The 19078-nt window shown below is 52.9% G+C and overlaps 1 protein-coding gene across 1 annotated transcript; it reads left to right on the plus strand.

Annotated features, from left to right (window-relative positions):
• The first annotated feature begins 75 nt into the window (after positions 1–75).
• On the plus strand, positions 76–19005 carry MMP11 (matrix metallopeptidase 11). The gene is made up of 8 exons (XM_042015103.1): positions 76–366; positions 9099–9349; positions 10567–10710; positions 11731–11864; positions 14604–14851; positions 15141–15354; positions 16677–16934; positions 17897–19005. The coding sequence occupies exons 1-8, from the start codon at positions 247–249 to the stop codon at positions 18028–18030; spliced, it is 1503 nt and encodes a 500-aa protein (XP_041871037.1). The 5' UTR covers positions 76–246; the 3' UTR covers positions 18031–19005.
• Positions 19006–19078: the final 73 nt, after the last annotated feature.

Raw genomic sequence — 19078 nt, forward strand, 5'->3', positions numbered from 1 at the left:
CGGTGCCGGGCAGGCGTGGGAGGGGGGTCCCGCCCCGCTCCGCCCCCGGGGGGTGGCGGGGCGGAGCGGATGGGACGGGCGGGACCCCCCTCCCGCGATGCCGCCGGGCCGTGTCCCCCCGGCCCGTACAGCCGCGGCTCGGGGAGAACAAAAGGCAGGAGCGGGAGGAGGCGCGAGGAGGAGGGCAGGCGGCCACGGTGGGGGGATAAAAGGCTCAGCGAGGACCCCCCCCTCCTCCTCTGCCCCATGTCCGAGCCCGCTCCGCCGCCCGGCATGGCCCGCCCGCCGCTACCCGCCGCTGCCGCCTTGCTGGCCGCCGCTCTGCTGCACTGCGCCCCCGCCGCGCCCGCCCACCGACACAAGCCGGTGAGTCGGGACCACCCGGTGCCTCCCTCCGTGTCCCCCGCCGCTCTCCGGTGCTGTCCCGAGGGCAGTATCTCCCCGGCAGATCCTCCGCTGAACGGGATGAGCCGTCTTCCCCCCACCGCTCCATCCATCCCGGAGCCGCACTCGGGATGCCGGCACGGGCAGCGCTGCCGGGAGTCTCCGGCCGCGGGACGGCTGCCCCTGCCCGGCGGTGCCCCCCGCTCCGCGGGCTCCTCTTGGCTTGTTGGGGAGCTTCCACAGCCGTGTTCCCGAGGGAAAAACGGGGAGCGGGACAAGGAGAGTTTAGGAGAGGACACGGCATCCCCCGTGCTTTACAGGCAGCCGAGCACTCGCTGCTGCTCAAACACCTCAAACACCCCCTGCACGCTGTGCTGGCAGTTCCGAGAAGTGTTACGGGGAGACGAGACTAGAGGGATGAATCAAAGGCGCAGGCAGGAGAGAAGCAGCAGGGCTCTTTCTTCCTGCACATGCCTGCCCGATCCCAGCACCTGGGACGGAGCTGCGAGCAGCAGGGACTGCGGCTGCCAGAGAAGAGCAGCGGCGTGCGAGGGATTTGGGGGACGGGAGAAGACAGAGAGCTCCTTGTGCTGGGAATGTGTGCGTGCGTAATTGGGTTATTATAGACATGCGCTTCGCTGGTGTGCCATAAAATAATAACAGAGCAAATGCCCAGTAGCAGCCCAAGGGGATTAGTTCAGGTTCTGTCGATGGTTTTATTATCAGCTCTGTCATCTGAGAACTTTCTAACTTGGCTGCTAAATATGCTGTGGGCTGGGTCTTGGCACAGAGCAGCCTTGGCCCCCAAAGTGCTTGCGTTATTCCGAATGAAATGTCACTGTGCTTGGCTCCACTCTGCCTCTGGGGAAGGTGAGGCCAAGCTCTCGGTGGTGGCACTCTGCACTCCAGTAATGACACTGCTCTGCGGACTTCAGGCCCATCTGAGTGCAGCAAGTGGTGGGCTGGCAGGGCAGAGCTCCACCCGCATCAGGCTGGGGACTGCTGGTTCCTGTGGAACATGGGCTGGGCTGGCAGGTGCCTCATGCTCTGCCGTGTGCAAGCTGTGAAGCTGCTGCTCCTGGAGGAACCTGCACAGCCTCTGGTCCTGGTCTTGCTGCCAGCAAGGACCTGTGTGGGATCCTGGGGGAAGGGAGAGACAGCTTGGGTTTCACACCATCTGAGTTTGAGCCCAGTCCAGCTGCCATGTCACTGTTCATCTCCTTTTGCCAGCACTCACAGCTGCTGACTGCAGAGGTTGCTGGGCCTCAGCTGACTTGGCCAGTACCCTTTGAAGTGAGGAGTACACCAAATTGCTGAAGAGCACAGAGTTAATGCAAGGGGCCAGGTCTGCTCAGACTCCTGGTCCATGTAATCCACTACCACACTCCAGAAGGAGATCACCCCAGTCAGCAGTCTGCCAGCTGGGAGATGATTTCTTCCTCATCCTAGGCTAATGCTCTGCACTGTGAGTGCTAATACTTTCCTCTTGGCTGGAGTAACTCCAGGTGATACTCCTACAGGTAGGTTTTGTTCAGGAATACCTCGTGCTTGTGTGTTTGACCAGCCATGCGGGGCTCAGGGTTTCAGATCAATGTGTTTGAGTCAGTCTTTGCAGAGATGGTGGCTGCATTGGTTTGGGTTGGAAATGGACAGACAATTTCCCATCCTTTCAAACAGCAGTTCTATCATCCCAAATAGCTGTTGGGTTCCTTTCTGGTGTCACGGCTTCTGAAGGTCATTCTGCTGCCTCTAAAGTGAAGCCAGTTTTACTTGGGGGTTGCTCTCACGTACGATGTAAGTTGCCAGCAGTGCACCCCATTCCTCTCCCGGCTGGCGAATACGTGAGTGCAGGACAGCTGAGGTGGGACTGCTGGGCTCACAGAGGCGCATGGCCTCAGCCATCCTCTGCCCTCTCTTACAGAGAGCTGTGCCACGCCATCACGTGTTCCCTTCTCTGACTACTCCGAGTCTGCTGCACAAAGGGATGTTTCCCTAATGTCTGACAGCAGCTAATTTCCTGTCTGGGCACCTTTTGCTGTCAGGTGATGAATGAGAAAGGAGCCAAGGGGCTGAGCCGGGAAAAGAGATTCACACTCCTATGAGACAGACCACAGGACATCCTCAAGCTGTGCTAGTACGTGGGGTGGGCAAGGACAGCCCCAGGTAGAGGAGTATGCTGCACCGTGGCTATTTATGCTCCAATAGCGAGTCACAACAGCAGCAACTGAGAGGCACACGAGGGAATCAAGGGCTAAGATTCATTTTAAAGCCAGGCTATAGGGCAAGTTGCAGAAGGACTTGTGTTCTTTGAGGCAAACCCTGTGGATCTCCTTCACTTTTATATTAATGCCTAAAGAAAGAAAGAGAAAACTGAGAGCAGAATAAAGGCTGTGTCTGGTGTCCACTGTAAAACTTGAGAACAAAAGATCTGCAGTCCTCAGGGCTGTGCACGCGCAGACACTGAATTCCTGCACTGCTTTCGGCTCCCCTGGGAAATCAAAGTCAGTCCATTTGCTCGGAAGGTCTTTCTCCGTGGACAAGTGGTGGGCACCCTCCTAGCTACCAACGTAATCCATCAGGGGTCCTGCAGCTCTCACCCTAAACACAGCAGGTTCCCCTCTGGAAGCAGGGCACTGCCTTCCCCGCAGCCCCTGCCTGCCTCACTCTGGGCTGTGGCAGCTCCCGCAGGAAGGGTTTGATTTACACTCTGGTTTGGCTATTTAAATCCTGCAGTTAGTGTTGGGGTAATTTTAGGCATGTTTATCTTCTGCTCTGGGAGAGACTCAAGACACATGTAAGTAATTCTCCAGTGGGTTTGTTGTGTTTGTGCTTCCACATGCAGCACACACGCACACCCTGCAGTGTGACAAGACCTGGGGGTGCTGCTGGCAAAGCAGATCGCGGAGGGAGAGGAGAGCAGGGAGGAGAGAAGCACTTTGGGGAGGATCCCCCTCTCCAGTTTATGTTGCACTTGCTTCCCCCACGCTTATCCAGCCCTGGCACCATAACCTGTGGGGCTCTGCAGAGGAACAGATGCACTGTGTAGGAGTCGTTCAAAAAGAATCTTCTGTGGAAAGTTGTCCTGCAGAGATGCTGGTCCTTTTTACTACTAAGTAGCTTTTCCCTACTAATCCCAAATATACAGACAGGTAAATGAAGGGTTTGTGGGTACTCTTGCACCAGGGATGGCTCAGCCGGTAAAGTGAATGGAAGCACTGCTGAGTCTGCACATAGCTGCCCAGCAAAATGAAAAGCAGAGCTTCAGGGGTTCACTAAGGGCCACAGACATGTTTTTAGAGGTTCACAGAGATCCTGGTGTAGATAGATGAGCCCCAGCAAGGGCAGGCAAGTGACCAGACTTCCTCCTCTTAGTGGATTTGGGCAGGAGAGAGGTACTGATAGCTTATGGCTCCCCTTAGCTTGGATGTAACTGCACAATGAACAAAATGTCTCAACCCCCTTCCTCCCCTGCCAGGAGTTTGCCACATCCTAGAGCAGTTTCTTCATTTCGAGGGGATTTCTAGGTTATCAGATTAAGGGCTCTTGAAACCTTTTGCTATGTCAGCATTCTGGGGTTTGTTTGCTCTGTAAGTAGTCCTGTTTCTGGCAAACTGTTGCTTGGGTGACACCAGCAGTTTGGTTGTGGTGTTGTTGATGGAATAGTCTCACAAGCTGTCACGTAATTAAAATGTCTGGTAATAAAAATAGTCCCGCGGTGTTTGTTCATTTGCTTTCTCTTGTTACACCGAAGCCTGGTTCTTCTCATTCTGTCTGCGGCCATAAACATTTGCAGTCCATAATGTTTCATGTTCCATGTTGCTTAGGAAAAATAAACGTTTTCCTTTTTTCATTGCCAACAACAACTACCACCAAGTAATCCGGAAACAAACTGTCAGGCCCCAGGAGGTAGTGCTGGATGGTGCCATGGAGTATGGGAAGTGAGTGGAGGGGAACATCCTATAGTGTATGCATGGCCAGGCACTGCAGCAGCTCCCATTTGGCCTCAGCCCTTGTGTTCTCCCTGGCTCTGTCTGCAGTGGCACCAGGCCGTAGCCCAGCATGAACAAGTCAGTCCTGTAGCAGAAGTACTGTGTGTAAGCAAAGAATTCATAGAAGGGTTGGGAGACTCTGCCTTGTTCTGTGGAAGGCAAGATCAATAAATCTAGTGGCTTTGCCTAGGCATTGTTTCCACTGACAGTGCCTTGCCTAGGAGCACATTAAGCTCAGGGTTAGACCAGACCACAGTCATGTTTCTGCCATGAAATTTCAGCTGCAGCATTAGCACCTTCTGAGCCCAGTCTGCTCCTGGAACACAACCTGACTAGAATGAAGTTGGTTCCAGTTTTACCATTAGCCGTCAGCTGTAGCTGCATTTTCAAATCCAACCCCTGCAAATCCACACTGCTGTACATCTGGACAAAAAGCCATCTGTGCATCAGGAGAACAATGCTGATCTCAGGCAGGAATATTGCTGTTAAGGGGGTGCACAGCCCATGGGGGACATAGCCACCCCCCAGTGGACAAAAATGTGGTGAGAGAACTGTCTTACATGAGAACTGCAAGAAAAAGCATTTCTGCTGTCCTTCCCCACTGAAATAAGGGCAAGAGTGCTCTGAGGTGCAGGCTCGTAGGTAGGAGGAGGATAATGCTACTAGCCAGAGAGGCAGCAAACACCAGGGCCTTGACAAACACTCTGAGTAAAAGGAGAAAGCAGAAACAGAAGCAATGGAAAAGCAGCAGCAGAAGGGACAGGGAAGTGGAGACAAAGTCCATGAGCTCATTCCCCAGCATAAGAGGAAACAGCCCCAGTGACAGGGGAAGCATACAAGACTGATGGGATTCACGTTGTAACTTGTCCAGTCACTCCTGTCTGACAGGGAGAGGGGTCTCCTTTCATGTCCATGCCACAGACGCAGCCAGGAGCCCAGGTAATTAGGTACACAAGCGAGGACACAAGTTTAAGTTCAGGGCAGGCAGAGGAGGATTGACCCAGGCAGAGGAGAGCCGTGGGTTTGTCAGTACCAGGCACCAGCCTCACTCTTGTGCTTATTTAGGCACGGTGTGGCTGATACTCCACTGTAGCTGTGCTGCTCCGGCTGCTGCTCCGCCTGGGAGCTCTGGAGGGTGAGTGCTGCCCAACACAATGAGGTTAAAGATGCTCCTGGCTCCTTGGGATGGCTGGAACACTTCCTGGGAAGCTTGGCTCGTGTTCATCTGGCCCCAGCAGACCCAGAGATGATGGCTGTTGTATCACAGCACTTGAAGTCTGATAAAGCTGTGAGGAACTGAGTGGGCAGCCTGTACCTCCGCTGTGGTTTCTGCTGTCCCATGGGATCTGTCCATTCCCTCCTGTTCCCCCTCAGCCTTTCAGTCACAAGGCTGCAGGAAGAGGCACTTTCTTTGTGAGAAGCTGTGACCAGCCTGCAGCACAGCCTGCAGCACAGCCCTCTTTGCATACAGCTTTGCTCTTCTGCTGTCCTCACTGCCCTTAACCCTTGGTTTCAGGCCTGGAATCCTCTCTGTTCTTGTGCTATGTTCACATTTTACCAATCAGTCTCTATTGCAAAGCCCTGGCCTCTTCCTTGACTACACACCAGCTGTTCCCATGCCCAGCAGCCACCCCAGCTGTGGGTTATACAGGGAAGGGCAGTGCAAGTGGCTGCACATGCTCAGCCAGAGGCTCAGCTCTGTTTTGCACTCTGCCGGGACAAACCCTGTCCTGGGCTGCAGGGGTTTTCCTTTGCTTTTGTGTTCAGTAATCCCTTCACCTCTGTTGGTGGGATGGGACAAGTAGGGATGCCCTGAGAGGGACCCAGCAGCTGGTGCCCTCCTCCGCTCTCCTCCCAAGTCTGTAGTAGCTTCAGCAGCAGCACAGTCCTAAATGAACCCCAAGCAATACAGTCGGGGCATGGTACCACTGCTCAGAAAACAAAGCAGGATCTCCCCAGGAGAGGGTGGGCTCAGCACCGGGTTGGAAGGATGCAACCTTAAGTGAGCAGACACGATATCTAATCCTTGGGAAGTCCCTGCAACAAGGCGTGTCCAGCTAAGGAGACCAAGATCTCCAGCCTGAGTGTCTCCTGAGCATTGTTTGGCAAGTGGTTTCTGCCTGTCACATTTCCCCTTGCTGGCTGCGCCTGCAGTGGCATTTTCCAGCCCTTTCCTGCCATGGTCCTAATGTCGGTGCAGTGACGACAGGGAGAGAGTTACTGTTTGTCCAGGGGCACACACAGGACAACAGGGCAGGTCTTGCCTCCTGCCTCCACCCAGAGCCATTCACAGGACCATGCTGTGCCCCTTTCCGGGACCGAGTTTCTGCAAAGGGCAGGAGGAGCAGGGAGGGTCCTGGTAAGGCAAAGTGGAGTTCGGAAATCTGGGATTCATAACAGTGGCCTTGAGCTAACCAAAGAGGGGAGAGAAAAGCTGCCTCTGGTCTGCCTCTGAACATGGGATTCCTCAGGGCAAGAAGGAAACAGGCAGCTTCTCTTCTTTCTGCTCCTGGTCAGAGGAGAGTGATAATCTCCAGTTTAAGCCAGTGGTCCCAGCCTGTAAGGCAACTGACCTTCCCAAGAGAGGGGTGTGCATGGCATCGTCGAGACAAGAAAACAGGAGTAAGGCATCTGAGTCTGCCTCAGCCCACTCACCTACCTGAGCCATTCTCAAGGGTTTCCCAGTGCTCCTAGTTCCTGCACTTCCTGGCCTTGGAAACCCAGACGCATTCATCACCCCAAGTCCTCAGCTGTCAGGACCTGCCTCTGGTGGCAGTGGGTGCTCCTGAGTGCACCCAGGAGCAAGGGGCCGAGTGGCCCTCCAGGCTGTGCTTTGGTGACCCAGCTGCCATTATGCGCTTCGGTGTCATTGGGGCTGAGAGCAAGACGTTGGCCAGAACATGAATTTTGTCAGCTTCTCCTGCCAGCTGTCCTTTGCAGGCAGTAGCTGCCAGTCCAGGCAGGGTGCCAGGTGGCTCTCAGAGAGTTTCTCTCAGAGAGACAGGTACCTCCAACCTGGCAGGGCTCCAGTGTTCAGCAGGAGCAGCCCAGTGCAGACTCATCTGGGCAGGCCAGCCCGTACTCCCTCCTCCCACCAAAGCACTTGAATGGATGCTCAGTGCCATGGCTGGTGGCTTGGATAGGCTTTGCTGTTCAGGATGTGAAAAGGCTTTCTCTCTTTGCATGTGTTGCTGCTGCAGTTCCTGTGGTGTGTGAAAGTGCACTGGGACACCAGGATTGTATTGATGGTTCTAAGGCGAAGGCTGGCAGGTGCCAAGCCACCAAGGGTGTCTGTCTGTCTGGGGAGGACAAGCCAGCAGGCTAGTGGTGACAGACACATGAAAAGCTTAAAGTGATGTGTGGACACCTAAATTGCACCTTGTGTGACCTCCCTGGCTCCCCCGTCCATCTGTGCATCGCTCAGAGGCACAGGACCACTGCAGAGCCGGGAGCTCAGTAGCGGAATTAATGCCAAAGTCTTCACACTTCATTCCAGCCCGCATGAATGGGCTCATTGTAGGGAACAGAGTGGTGGCAGCACGCGGATTACACGGCATCATGGCAGCTCTGGCATCATGCCATCCTGACCTTTGTGTCCCTGGCAGGGCAGCCAGGAAATCTGGCCTGGAAGAAGGCAGCTCTTTGTGGGGGAAGAAAGAGCATGCCTAAAGCCCAAGTCTTCCCTCTGGAGCCCTGTGGGACAGAGCCTGCCTGCCCAAGTAGAGATGCACCTCTGCTGCATCTGAGCTCTTCCTGCTGCTCAAACAACTTTAAATTTACTGCACAAAATCAGGCAAAATAATTCTGTGTTTGGCCCTCTGCAGCCCAGTGACATGGATCAAGCACCTCTCACCCCACATGCCTCACAGCAGGTTGGAGATGACACCTGGGTCATTGTTTCATGGTGGCAATATAGTCCTGCTGTGACATGGGAAACCAGTGGAAGTCAGCTAATTAGCATTAATTAATGTTGTCAAGAGAAACCTTGCTTTTCCAACTAAGTGTGGAAGAGCCCAGGAGATCTTATCCCAAGCAGAATCACAGGTACAGTGAGGCAAGGGCATATGGTCCAGTCCTCAGGCAGTGATAGGGGCTGCAGGGACAGTCATTGCTGCTCTCTGCCCCATGGGCTGGGCTGTCACTCCCAGATCCCTGTGTCCTGCTCTGCTGGGTCCACTGGCCATGCTGAGAGCCTGCCCACAATGCCAGAACAGCAAGAGGACACCACAGAAGTGGCAACAGGGAGCACAACTGTGTGCTGGGGACTAAAGACTTCCTCCCATTAATATCACCTCTATGCGGGGCCAGGAGGGAATAAAGGATGTAGGGCAAAGGGGGAGAATTTATTCCCAAGTGATTTGGTTTATACTTGAAGGGTCTGGTTCTCATCCACAGCTTTCAAAAGTATTTCCTGCCGGCCAGCTGCCAAGGAAATGTGGACCAAAATAGCCCAGTGCTTAGTGGGTGCCATGGCATGACACAGTGCCTCCCAGGTGCAACCCAGCCTCAAGAGCAGCAGAGCCCAGGGAACACGGCATGTTTGTGGGGAGCAGTTTGTGCCCTAGCAGTGGGGAAACAGCAGAGGTGGAACTCACCACTGGGTCACTCCACCTGGGCAGAGGTGGAACTCACCACTGCAGGACTGCTGTGGGCAGTTGTCCACCACTCTGCAACAGGAAGAGTCTGCACGGACACTGAAGTCATGGTTTTGCTTTTGCCTTTTAGGACATGTCTCAAAAGCATCACACCTGGAAGGAGCAGGCTCCTTGGCTGTCTGCCTTGGTGAACGCTGTGGGCACGGGTGTGCCTGCCAAGGGCTTCCCCGTGGGTGCAGCTGGGCAGGCAGCTCGCTGGAACCCCCCCCGCTGCGGCGTGCCGGACCTGCCGGTGTTGACGGACGGCCAGAACGGGCGGAACCGGCAGAAGCGGTTCGTCCTCTCCGGCGGGCGCTGGGACAAGACCGATCTCACCTACAAGTAAGGGAGGCCTGAAATGGCAGTCAGGCTGGTCGGCTTCTCCCTCCCCAGCTGCTCAGTCTGATGTTCCCTGGAGTGCGGCACGCTGTGATGTGACCATGAGAGCTGGAGGGCAGGCAGAGGCCAGGGGAGCCACATGCTGAACCACAGCAGGCTTGTCCCCAACACCTCCACATCCCCTCACGCACATCCCTTCAAACACACGCTCCATAAACACAGCTGCCCACCCACCCCAGCCCAAGCACATTGCGCACAGCAACTGCATCAGCCCTCAGTCAGTCCCGCACCAACACCCCTGGGCACACGCGGTCACTTCCCTCACGTGTGCTGAGCTGAGCCTCCACCACCAGCGCTCTCCTGCTGTGCCTCTGCCCCCACAGCCACCCCGTAGGAGGCTCACTTCACAGTTCATTTTAAAAAGATCTTTTTATTCAGCTGTTATTGATGGTCCCATAAACACGACTTTGGTGTAAAGGTTTGCCCAAATCACCCCACACATTCTCAATTGTGAATCTACTGGCTGGCAGGAGGGTTGTGCTGCCTCCCCAGCTGCCCTCAGTGGTATGAGTGGAGAAGTGAGCACAGTCATATGGACCTTGACAGCATGTAAATCATCTTTTGCTTAATCCAATACAGGAGACAGTTCCTCACACCATTAGGAGGCTGTAGATAACAGAAAGGCTTCTTCTTTTTTTTCTTTTTGGTCAATAGTGTTAAAGAAAGAAACACAGCAGAGATTTACACACAGCAATACTGTTAATGGAAGGAAAAGAAACTTCCCTCTATGACAAGTCTGCTCTTGTTATTGGAGGAAGTGGGAGCAACTACTAAGTGAATCCAAGTTTCCAGGGGCAAAAAAGGCAGAGATTGAGGAGGAGAAATCACATCACACCACTCCCAGGAATCTTTCTGGTGGTGACCTTACAGGGGACAGACCTGGGGAGTGCAGTGGCACTTCAGAACAACACAGAATCTGCAAACTCTCCAGGGAACTCACCACTGGCACACCAGCCAGAGGGTTTCAACACTGATGGGATTTATCTGCTGTACATGTTGCTTGGTAGAGGATGCTGGAGCAGTGCATGTATGGATTGGAGATGTTCTGGTGGTGAGAGTGGTGGCCCTAGTGATGTTGATTGTAGAACTGGTGTCTCTGTGACAGCAGTCCATGGGACAGCAGCTGATGCTCTCCTCATCCAGTGTCTGTTGCCTTCCAGAATTATCAGGTTCCCATGGCAACTTGTAAAAGCTAAAGTGAGAAGGACCATTGAGGAAGCTTTGAAAGTCTGGAGTGATGTGACCCCGCTGACCTTCACCGAGGTGCAGGAGGGACGGGCTGACATCGTCATTGATTTCACAAGGTGAGCCTGGTGGGCAGCAGCACCCTCCTCCCAGCCAGAGGAGCAGTGCTGTAACCAGAGCAGAGACCTGCCAGCACACAATTAGGCACTTAAATGGAGGCTCATATTTCTGCTTTCAGACACTGGGATCTTTTCAGTTTCATCAGTTGTGGGCTGCTTGGTGTAAGTGCAGCTGTTCCACACTGGCTGTGCACAGCACCGTTACTGATCATTCATTAATTTTCCTGGTACATTTACGTTTCTCTGTCCACAGGCTGTTTTCTTAAGCGTTTGTTTTGACTTTCCATCTTCAGGTCCTCCATCCTGTCCCTTGACTGAACGATGTAACTGTCTGCCCAAAGACAAATATAGTTTCTTGGTTAAGTGAATCTTGGCTCCTGGCCTGAAATTCCCTTTTGGCAAAATACGCACTGGGGCAAAGACTTCCTTGAGCTGCATGTTTGCACAGAGCTAATGAAGGCAGTGGAGACTGTCCAAGCAGTGATGCGATTTGCATGCTGTGTATGTGCCTGCGTCTCCCTGGGCTCTCAAGTGGCCACATCTCTCATGGGTTTCCTTCATTACTCATCAGCAGCTTGGCTTGAGCAAGGACCTGAGAGTTTGGCTGGATTTGCTGCCAACTGCCTCTCTGCAGCCCATCACCACTCAGTAATATCAACCTAATCTTGGCTTAAGCAGTAACCTCCTTAATTCTTTAGGCTCCATAGTCAGCTCTGGGCTGGAAGCTGAAGAGGAGGAGGGGAGAAACATCCCTGAGAAATCATACAGACTCTCTAGGTCTTGGTGTGACTGAGCTCTGCTTCCTCAGTGCTTGGTGTGATCAAGCTGCTTTCTCAGGGCTCTGATGCAGAGCTTACTTTGTGGCAATTGGAATAGCTCTGAGCAGTTGATCTTGACTGGTAGGATGAACTTAGGATGGGAATGAGAGCTGCTGTCCCCTCTCAGTGGCTCCTACCATTGGCCATATGATGCTGGAGTTCCATGGCCCTTTGTCTGAGGTGCAACGTGTCTTCTCTCCAGGTACTGGCATGGAGACAACTTGCCTTTTGATGGGCCTGGAGGGATCCTGGCACATGCATTCTTCCCCAAAACACACCGGGAAGGAGATGTTCATTTTGACTACGACGAGACCTGGACAATTGGCAACAACCTGGGTACGGTACTGTTTCAAGGGGAGCTGCGGATGCTCCAGGGTGCTTGTGAATGAGATTGGAAATGATTCCCCTATGGTGTGAACAGGGACCCTGTAAAACTGAGAGGCAACAACTGTTTTTGTGGTGAGCATTGTTATCTCCTACCACTTAGAAACCTACTGTTAGTATTCAGGTCTTTTCATCTTTCAGCCACAGCGGAGCCTGTACCCAGCAGCAGGACCCCGGCTTCCCCATGGACTCCTCCTGTGTGGGGGGAGCAAGAGAGACGGCTCCTCTGCCCAGCCATGTGCCCTGCCACTTGGGAGTTGCACCCCACATTGGCAGGAGTCATTAGAAATGAAGCAAGGAAAGGATGAAGGAAAACCAAGGCTCAAGTTCCATGTGACACAGTTGTCTTCCAAAGAATAGTCTCAGTCCCAGTCCCTGCACGCATTGTTCACCATCTGCCCTCAAACAAGTCCATAAAGGGAAACCACCCAAGCTCCAGCTCTGTTCCCGTGGCCTGGGAATGCTCTGACCATAAACAATGCCACATCCAGTCAAGATTCTTTTTTAAATTTTTGCTAATAATAGATCTAAGCTGGTAGCTCTTTGCTTGGGCACTCAGGGTCTGGTGTCACAGTATCTCATGAGATATTGCAGTACCGCCTGGGACCATCTGGATCAGTGCCCAGACCATCAGTTTCTGGAAGACTCACCAAAATTAACCCAGGTCAGCTCCTCCTCCTTCTTCCCAGTTTATCTACAGGGACAAAGAAATAATCACAAAGCCCAAGTTAACCTTGGGCCTCTCTGGGGTTTCCCAAAAATGTTGGCCATGTCAGTGGGCTCCCCCAAAGCCCGTGTCAGTGTCAGCTGTAGGCCAGTTTGACTGTGTGGAGCACAGCACTGCTGTGTCTCCAACCCTGCTCATGCTGACCCAAAACAAGAATCACAGAGCACAGGACACTTTTACACAAGTGTTTCTGCTCCTGGGGGAGGGGTGGGCTCTGTCGGTTTTCAGCCTCTGTTGGGGTTGCCTGTGTTGTTGAAGAATTTCCTATATTCTCCCATAAAACAGTGTTGGGGGCAAACCAGGAACTGAAAATGGACACCAGTTCCCATCAGAATCCAGCTCTGTTCCATGGTGTTCTCCCCCCACATATCATCTATAAATAACTGTTGTAAAAGCTCTTTGGAGCTAATTGCCATTTAATATGCTGAAAAGAGCTTTACGATATAAACATGGATAAATCCTTGACTCAGCTCTCAGTGAGACAGGGAAATCCTTAGCCTCATTTTACAGATGGGAGAGCACAAGTGTGAGGAGGGCTAAGGCGTGTCCTGGGGTCAATCCAGAGCCGTGCAGGAAGCAAGACCCCACGTGGAGGACCATCCATGAGGGACACAGGGATGCTGCCCAGCACAGCTCCTTCAGCCGTGCTGTTGTGCACCTCCTCTGGAGAATCTGACAGCACAGCTGATCTGCCAACACTGGAAAGCATCAAGTGAGGAGCCTGCCAAGCCAAACAGAAGTGTCTGAAAGTTTGTAATAAATCACTGGCATAGAAATCCCACTCTCCCGGCTGACCTAGATGTGTTGATTTAATCAGGTCAGTGCTGTGCAAATTCATCACTTCCATGTAAAGCTGGCCAGTGGAGGAAAGCCACGGCTCACCTTCCCCTCCACCCTTTCCAGGCGTTCTTCCCCACTGTATTCCCCCTGTCCCATCCAGTCCTGGTGCTGAGAAGTAACCTGCTCCCCTGGAGCCAGCACGGAAATCCTGCTTGAAGCATCAAGGCTGGCTGACTCACATCCCTGCTGTTCTCATCACTTGGGCTGCAGCTTGGAGGATTTCTGGCTGAAGGCAAGTGAATGAATATGCTGGGACTTGTCAACAAACAGCCTCAACTCATAGTGAAATTCATCACCTTTAAAAAAAGGGCCCATTGGAAGCTAAACAAAACCTGCCAAATAATACAAGTTTGTGTACTGAAATCCCCTTTTCCCCTTCTCCTTTTGTAGATGTTCCAAGGTCATGTATTCCTAAAACATGATCTCCCATAAATCTGTTTAAGTCTGGTGAAGAAGTCTCAGGCCTTGACATTGGATCATTTTTTATGGATTTGTTTCTAAATGACACCTTCTTGACACAGTCCCCAGACAAGCAATAAATGAGCTCCCTCTGCTGTCTGTGTGACAACGGCCTTTGGCAAGTGTTAATCCCAGAGTTCCCTCACCCACACCAGTATCTTCCACAGTGGATGTGATCTAACTGGGACATGCTAAACTTCAGCTCTAGCCAACAACTGCTGCAAGGCTGGATGGACAAACACCAACCTTACCACCCCATCACCTACACCTTTGGTCTAGACTTCCTTCTCTGTGCAAATTTCTCCTTTCCAAAAGTGCATGGAAAACCCTTTTCTTCCTGGTAGCCGATGGGGTGGCAGGAGCCTCTGACAACAGAATTGCAAATTATCAACATGCCCAGGTTAATACCTAGGTATATGAATTGACTCATGGTGCTTCTGAACCAGTGAATCCCTTTATTATGCCCTTTGACTCCTTAAATATCCCCACAAACATATTTTGGAGCTACACGGGAAAAAACTGGGAACAACCTAGTGGAGATAGATTTCTTTCCTCTTTTTGGACCCCTACAATATATGTCAGTGTCTGGTAACTGGTAGGAACAGGCCCAGGAGGCAAAAGCATGTGAGCAGACAAAAAGTATCTTCCATCTTCACCCATTGTAGGCACTGACCTTCTGCAAGTGGCTGCTCATGAGTTTGGCCACGTCCTGGGCCTGCAGCACACGGCTGTCTCCAAGTCACTGATGTCTCCTTTCTACATCTTCCGCTACCCCCTAAGCCTGAGTGAGGATGACAAGCAAGGTATCCAGTACCTCTATGGGAAACCCTCACCAGATCCTGACCCAACCCCAACGCAGCCAGCAGAGCTGCCCCAGCCAGACCTCGAAACAAATGAGATCACCAATGTGGAGGTGAGTGAATGGCTTGTCTGTGCCCTCCCATGACACCCTGGTTGGGGCTGCCCTCACCAGGAGGCTGCCAGCAGGCTGGGTTGGTGTCTGCCTCTTCCACTAACACTGCTGAGCCCAGGCCTGGACCCCGTGGCTGGCACTGGGATGTGCAGGGAGGGGATCTCTGGGCAGCACACGCCCAACCCAAACTGGGCAGTTGCCTGGACACAGGGCCTTCCCCTTGGCCGAACCCAGCCTGGGTGAGGCCTGCTCCTGGGATCCAAGCCCCTGACCCGCTGTGCTTTGGCAGGCTGTGCAGCCTGATGCCTGCGACACAACTTTTGATGCGGCATCCACCATCCGAGGGGAGCTGTTCTTCTTCAAGTCCCGCTATGTGTGGCGGCTCCGAGCCGGAAAGCTGCAGGATGGCTACCCAGCTCTGGCCTCTCGCCACTGGCAGGGGATCCCCAGCTCTGTCGATGCCACCTTTGAGGACCCTCTGGGCAATATCTGGTTTTTCCAAGGTAAGAGCTAGACCACAATCAGATGACTCAAAAGTGCATCTCGATTACTTAGCAGTAGTTGGGACCCAGCAGGTCCCTGGAAGAATAAATCTCCTGGAAATCCTCAACAATCCAGTAATCCTTGTTATTTGTTTCCTTACCTATTTAAACTTTTTACCAGGTTTTGAGGAGGAAAGAGAGAACAAGGGGTCACTTGTGTTTTAAACACAGACCATTCTCCTTCCCTGGAACACAAACATTTGTAATGAGCCTCTGCCCTGGCAATGCTGCTGGCAGAGGTGAAAGAAAGAACCAATTGCTCCATCTCCCCAGCTGTCATGGGAAGCACTGTGCTAGAAGTGAGCCCCAGCATCTTCCCTGGTTGTGAAACACCTGTGCCTGTGTCCCCTGTTCAGGGAATGTACAGCATTTTCTCTGCTCCTCAGAGACCTGGATGTGGAACTTCCCTAGTACCCCGTGACTTTATGAGCCTGCACGGAGCCTGGGTGCAGAGCCAGGCAACCTCCAGCAACCACAGAGATTAAAAATGAAACTGCCTCCTGACCATCTCTGGAGTTCAAGGCCAGCAACAAACCACATTTCAGCTCCACTGTTTTCTTTAATGCTCTTTCCAAGTGTAACTCTAAAAGGAGGGATGCAGAATGACACGGGAACTCATTGTGGCTGTGCACACCCCATCTGCACTCCATGAGACCAAGTACCAAAATCCCACCACATGGCTCTGCAGGCAGAGTTCCTGCATAAACACATTACTTAGCACCTGACCTGCACACAAGGACTTACAGTGCTAAAATTGGCAGGCTCCTACGGTGAGTTAAAATGAGATAAGGGGAAAGTATTACATGCCATAGGCTAATTACAGAGATTTCCCTTTTAATCTAATCTGGAACTATGCTTCCAGTCTCTATATCAACTTGGCAAATTCTTCCTGGTTTCTGCAGCTCAATCCTTTCCAGCCACATGCCCCCTTTGTGCCTGTGCATGCCCACATGTTTTCCAAGTGCTGAGGTTGCAGGGTAGAGGCTGGTCCCTCCAGGCAAGTCTTTTATAACTTCCACAAATAGAGAAAAATGATGCTGAAATGGACCTTTCTGTCCCCCACCAACACTCACCAGGCTGGACTGAGGAGGGATGCCAATGCAGAATTTTGGACACATAAGTGGCAGTGTCCATTACACTGGTGGTGTTTTTGCCTCTCAGGCACAGCTTCCCGTGGGAGCTCTGCCAAGGCACCAGCTCCAGTTGCACAGCTCACTGCCAAATTATCAGACACCAAGGAGTTTCTGACCCCTTGTCTTCCTTTTTTTCTATTTCCTCAATAGATTCTCAATACTGGATTTATGATGGCGAGAGACGGGTATCTGGTCCCACCCCGATTGTGGAGCTGGGCCTCCCTGCATCCCCTGTGCAGGCAGCTCTGGTGTGGGGGGCTGAGAAGAACAAGATCTACATCTTCAGTGGAGGCAACTACTGGCGCTTCAACCCTCACAGGCGCCAGGTGGACAACATCTACCCCCGGGCTATGGCTGACTGGCGCGGTGTCCCACAGGAGATTGACGCCGCTTTTCAGGATGAGTTTGGTCAGTGCAGCAGGATCATGACCTGCTCTGGAGTGGGTGCTCTGGCTGACACCACTGCCCAGCTGGAAGAGCTGGGAAGACTTAGACATGTGGTAGTAGTGGACACTTCCCAGCTGTAACACATCCCATACAGTGTAGAGGGGCAGTTCCCTCCAGTGGGTAGGGAATTGAGGCTTTGCCCATGAAAGTAAGAAGTTTCATTCTCATTAACTGCAGCAACTGATATGTAAGTGTATGATAGACAGAAGTAAAATATCTGACCAAGGAATGGTCACAGAGTCCTACTCACCTCTTACTGCTCCTGCCAAAGGAAGCGATGAGACGGCAACAGAAACACTGCCCACACTTCAGCCTAGGCAGCTGAACAATGAACAGGCTGCTTTGGTATTGACTATACATATATATATATATAGTCTATATATATATATATATAGTCCTCCCCAGTGTGCCCCACGCTGAAGACAGTACGACAGTGCCACAGAAACACTGGGGACAGCCAGGGTGCTTGGGATGACAGGTGTGGTGAGTGCCTCTTTCCTCTCTAAGGATGAAGTGAATCAACTCCCCACTGCTTCCAGAACCTAAATTCCAGGGCAGCTTGCCCACAGTAACAGATGCTCTGCAGCAGGTCTTCACAAGTTCCCTGTTCCTGTCCTAGACATCCTCTGCCCTCACAGGGCTGGGTCACTACAAGCATACAGCATATTTAAACCCACCAGGAAAATAAAATAAAACACATCCTGTTTACTGTCCAAAAAGTAAAACTAGACTTTTTATCAAAACTAAAATGGTGTGAAAGAAAAGTGAATGCCACAAGCCTGGGTTCAAGTAAAATCTCCTGCCTCTTCCAGCTCTCTTCCAGTACTGCATGTGTTGCAGAGTGACAGCTGAACAAAATGCTGGGAAAGAGCTCTGAGCCACACGAACACTGTCTCTTCTAACCCTTCCTCTCTCACCCACAGGTTTTGCCTATTTCCTGAGAGGCCGAGATTACTGGAAGTTTGATCCGGTCCAGGTGAAAGTGCTGGAGGGCTATCCACGCCATATCAGCCAGGACTTCTTCAGCTGTACACCCTCCTCCAACTCCTTCAGATGAGGGGGATGCCTGTGTCCTCCATGCTCCCCTTTCATCACCCTTACCTCCAGCAGCCACACAGAGGGTTCTCTCTGCCATTCCTGGCTTCCTTCCAGGCTCAGCATCTGACACAACAGGTGTCTGTCACAAGTGACAAAGTTTGCTCCTCTCCAGTTCCAGCAGCCCCAGCTTCATTTGCTATCAATGTAAAAGCAGCTGCCATGTTCTTTGCAGGCAAGGGCAGCCACACTCTTCTAGCAATAGCATCTCAGAAGCCATCAGGCCAGCCTGGAATGGGATCATGCTCTCATAATTAATCTGAACCCCATCCTGTAGAACTGATCCAATGGCATTTCCTATGTTTACATAACTCACTACGGCAGCCCTTTGCTGCTCCAGGCGCTGGCCAAGGAGGAAGGATCCCCCCAGCCCGGGGTTTTGAAGGACACCGACCCTACCTGCAGAGGAGGAGGAGGACTGGACGGGCGGCTGCTGCCAGAGTCACTTCGCTGGGGCAGCCGTGGTGACTGCCAGGGCCCTGCCGCAGCCCTACTCCCGGCTTAATGTTGTATCACTAGTGTGCGTTAGGATTTTGTACCGATTTGTATATAGACAAGGGGCCCCCTCCATTCCTCCCTCCACGGTGCTGGGTGCCAGTGCTGGACACTGCCCCGCGCTCATCCCGGCGAGGTTCCCATCCCGGGATGCTCAGATGCACTGATCGCTCTCGTATCGCCGTTCCCGGCCCGGGCTGGCACCGCACGCCCCTTGTGTCTGCTCAGCCTTACGCCAAACACCACCGGGCTGGGAACAGTCTCTTCCCTTTTCACCTTCCAGCCCAACCCGGGTGCGCGGCTGAAGAAACGGCGGCGGCGAGCGGGGATGGTGCCGCTCGCCACGAGCGGAGCCGCAGCCGCCGGCTCAGCACACACCGCGCGGAGCTCTGTGTGTATTTATGTACCGCCCCGCGACAATAAAATCCGCCTCTTTTCTACACGCTGCCGTCCCAGCTACCCCTCCTTCCCGCCCCGCCCCGGGCCGCCCCTCCCGCCGCATGCGCGGAGCGGGG

The sequence above is a fragment of the Corvus kubaryi genome, unplaced genomic scaffold, assembly GCF_017639235.1.
Source record: "Corvus kubaryi isolate FWS band 111438036 unplaced genomic scaffold, C.kubaryi_AGA036_p1.0 split3-37173, whole genome shotgun sequence".
In the NCBI taxonomy this organism is placed as follows: Eukaryota; Metazoa; Chordata; class Aves; order Passeriformes; family Corvidae; genus Corvus; species Corvus kubaryi.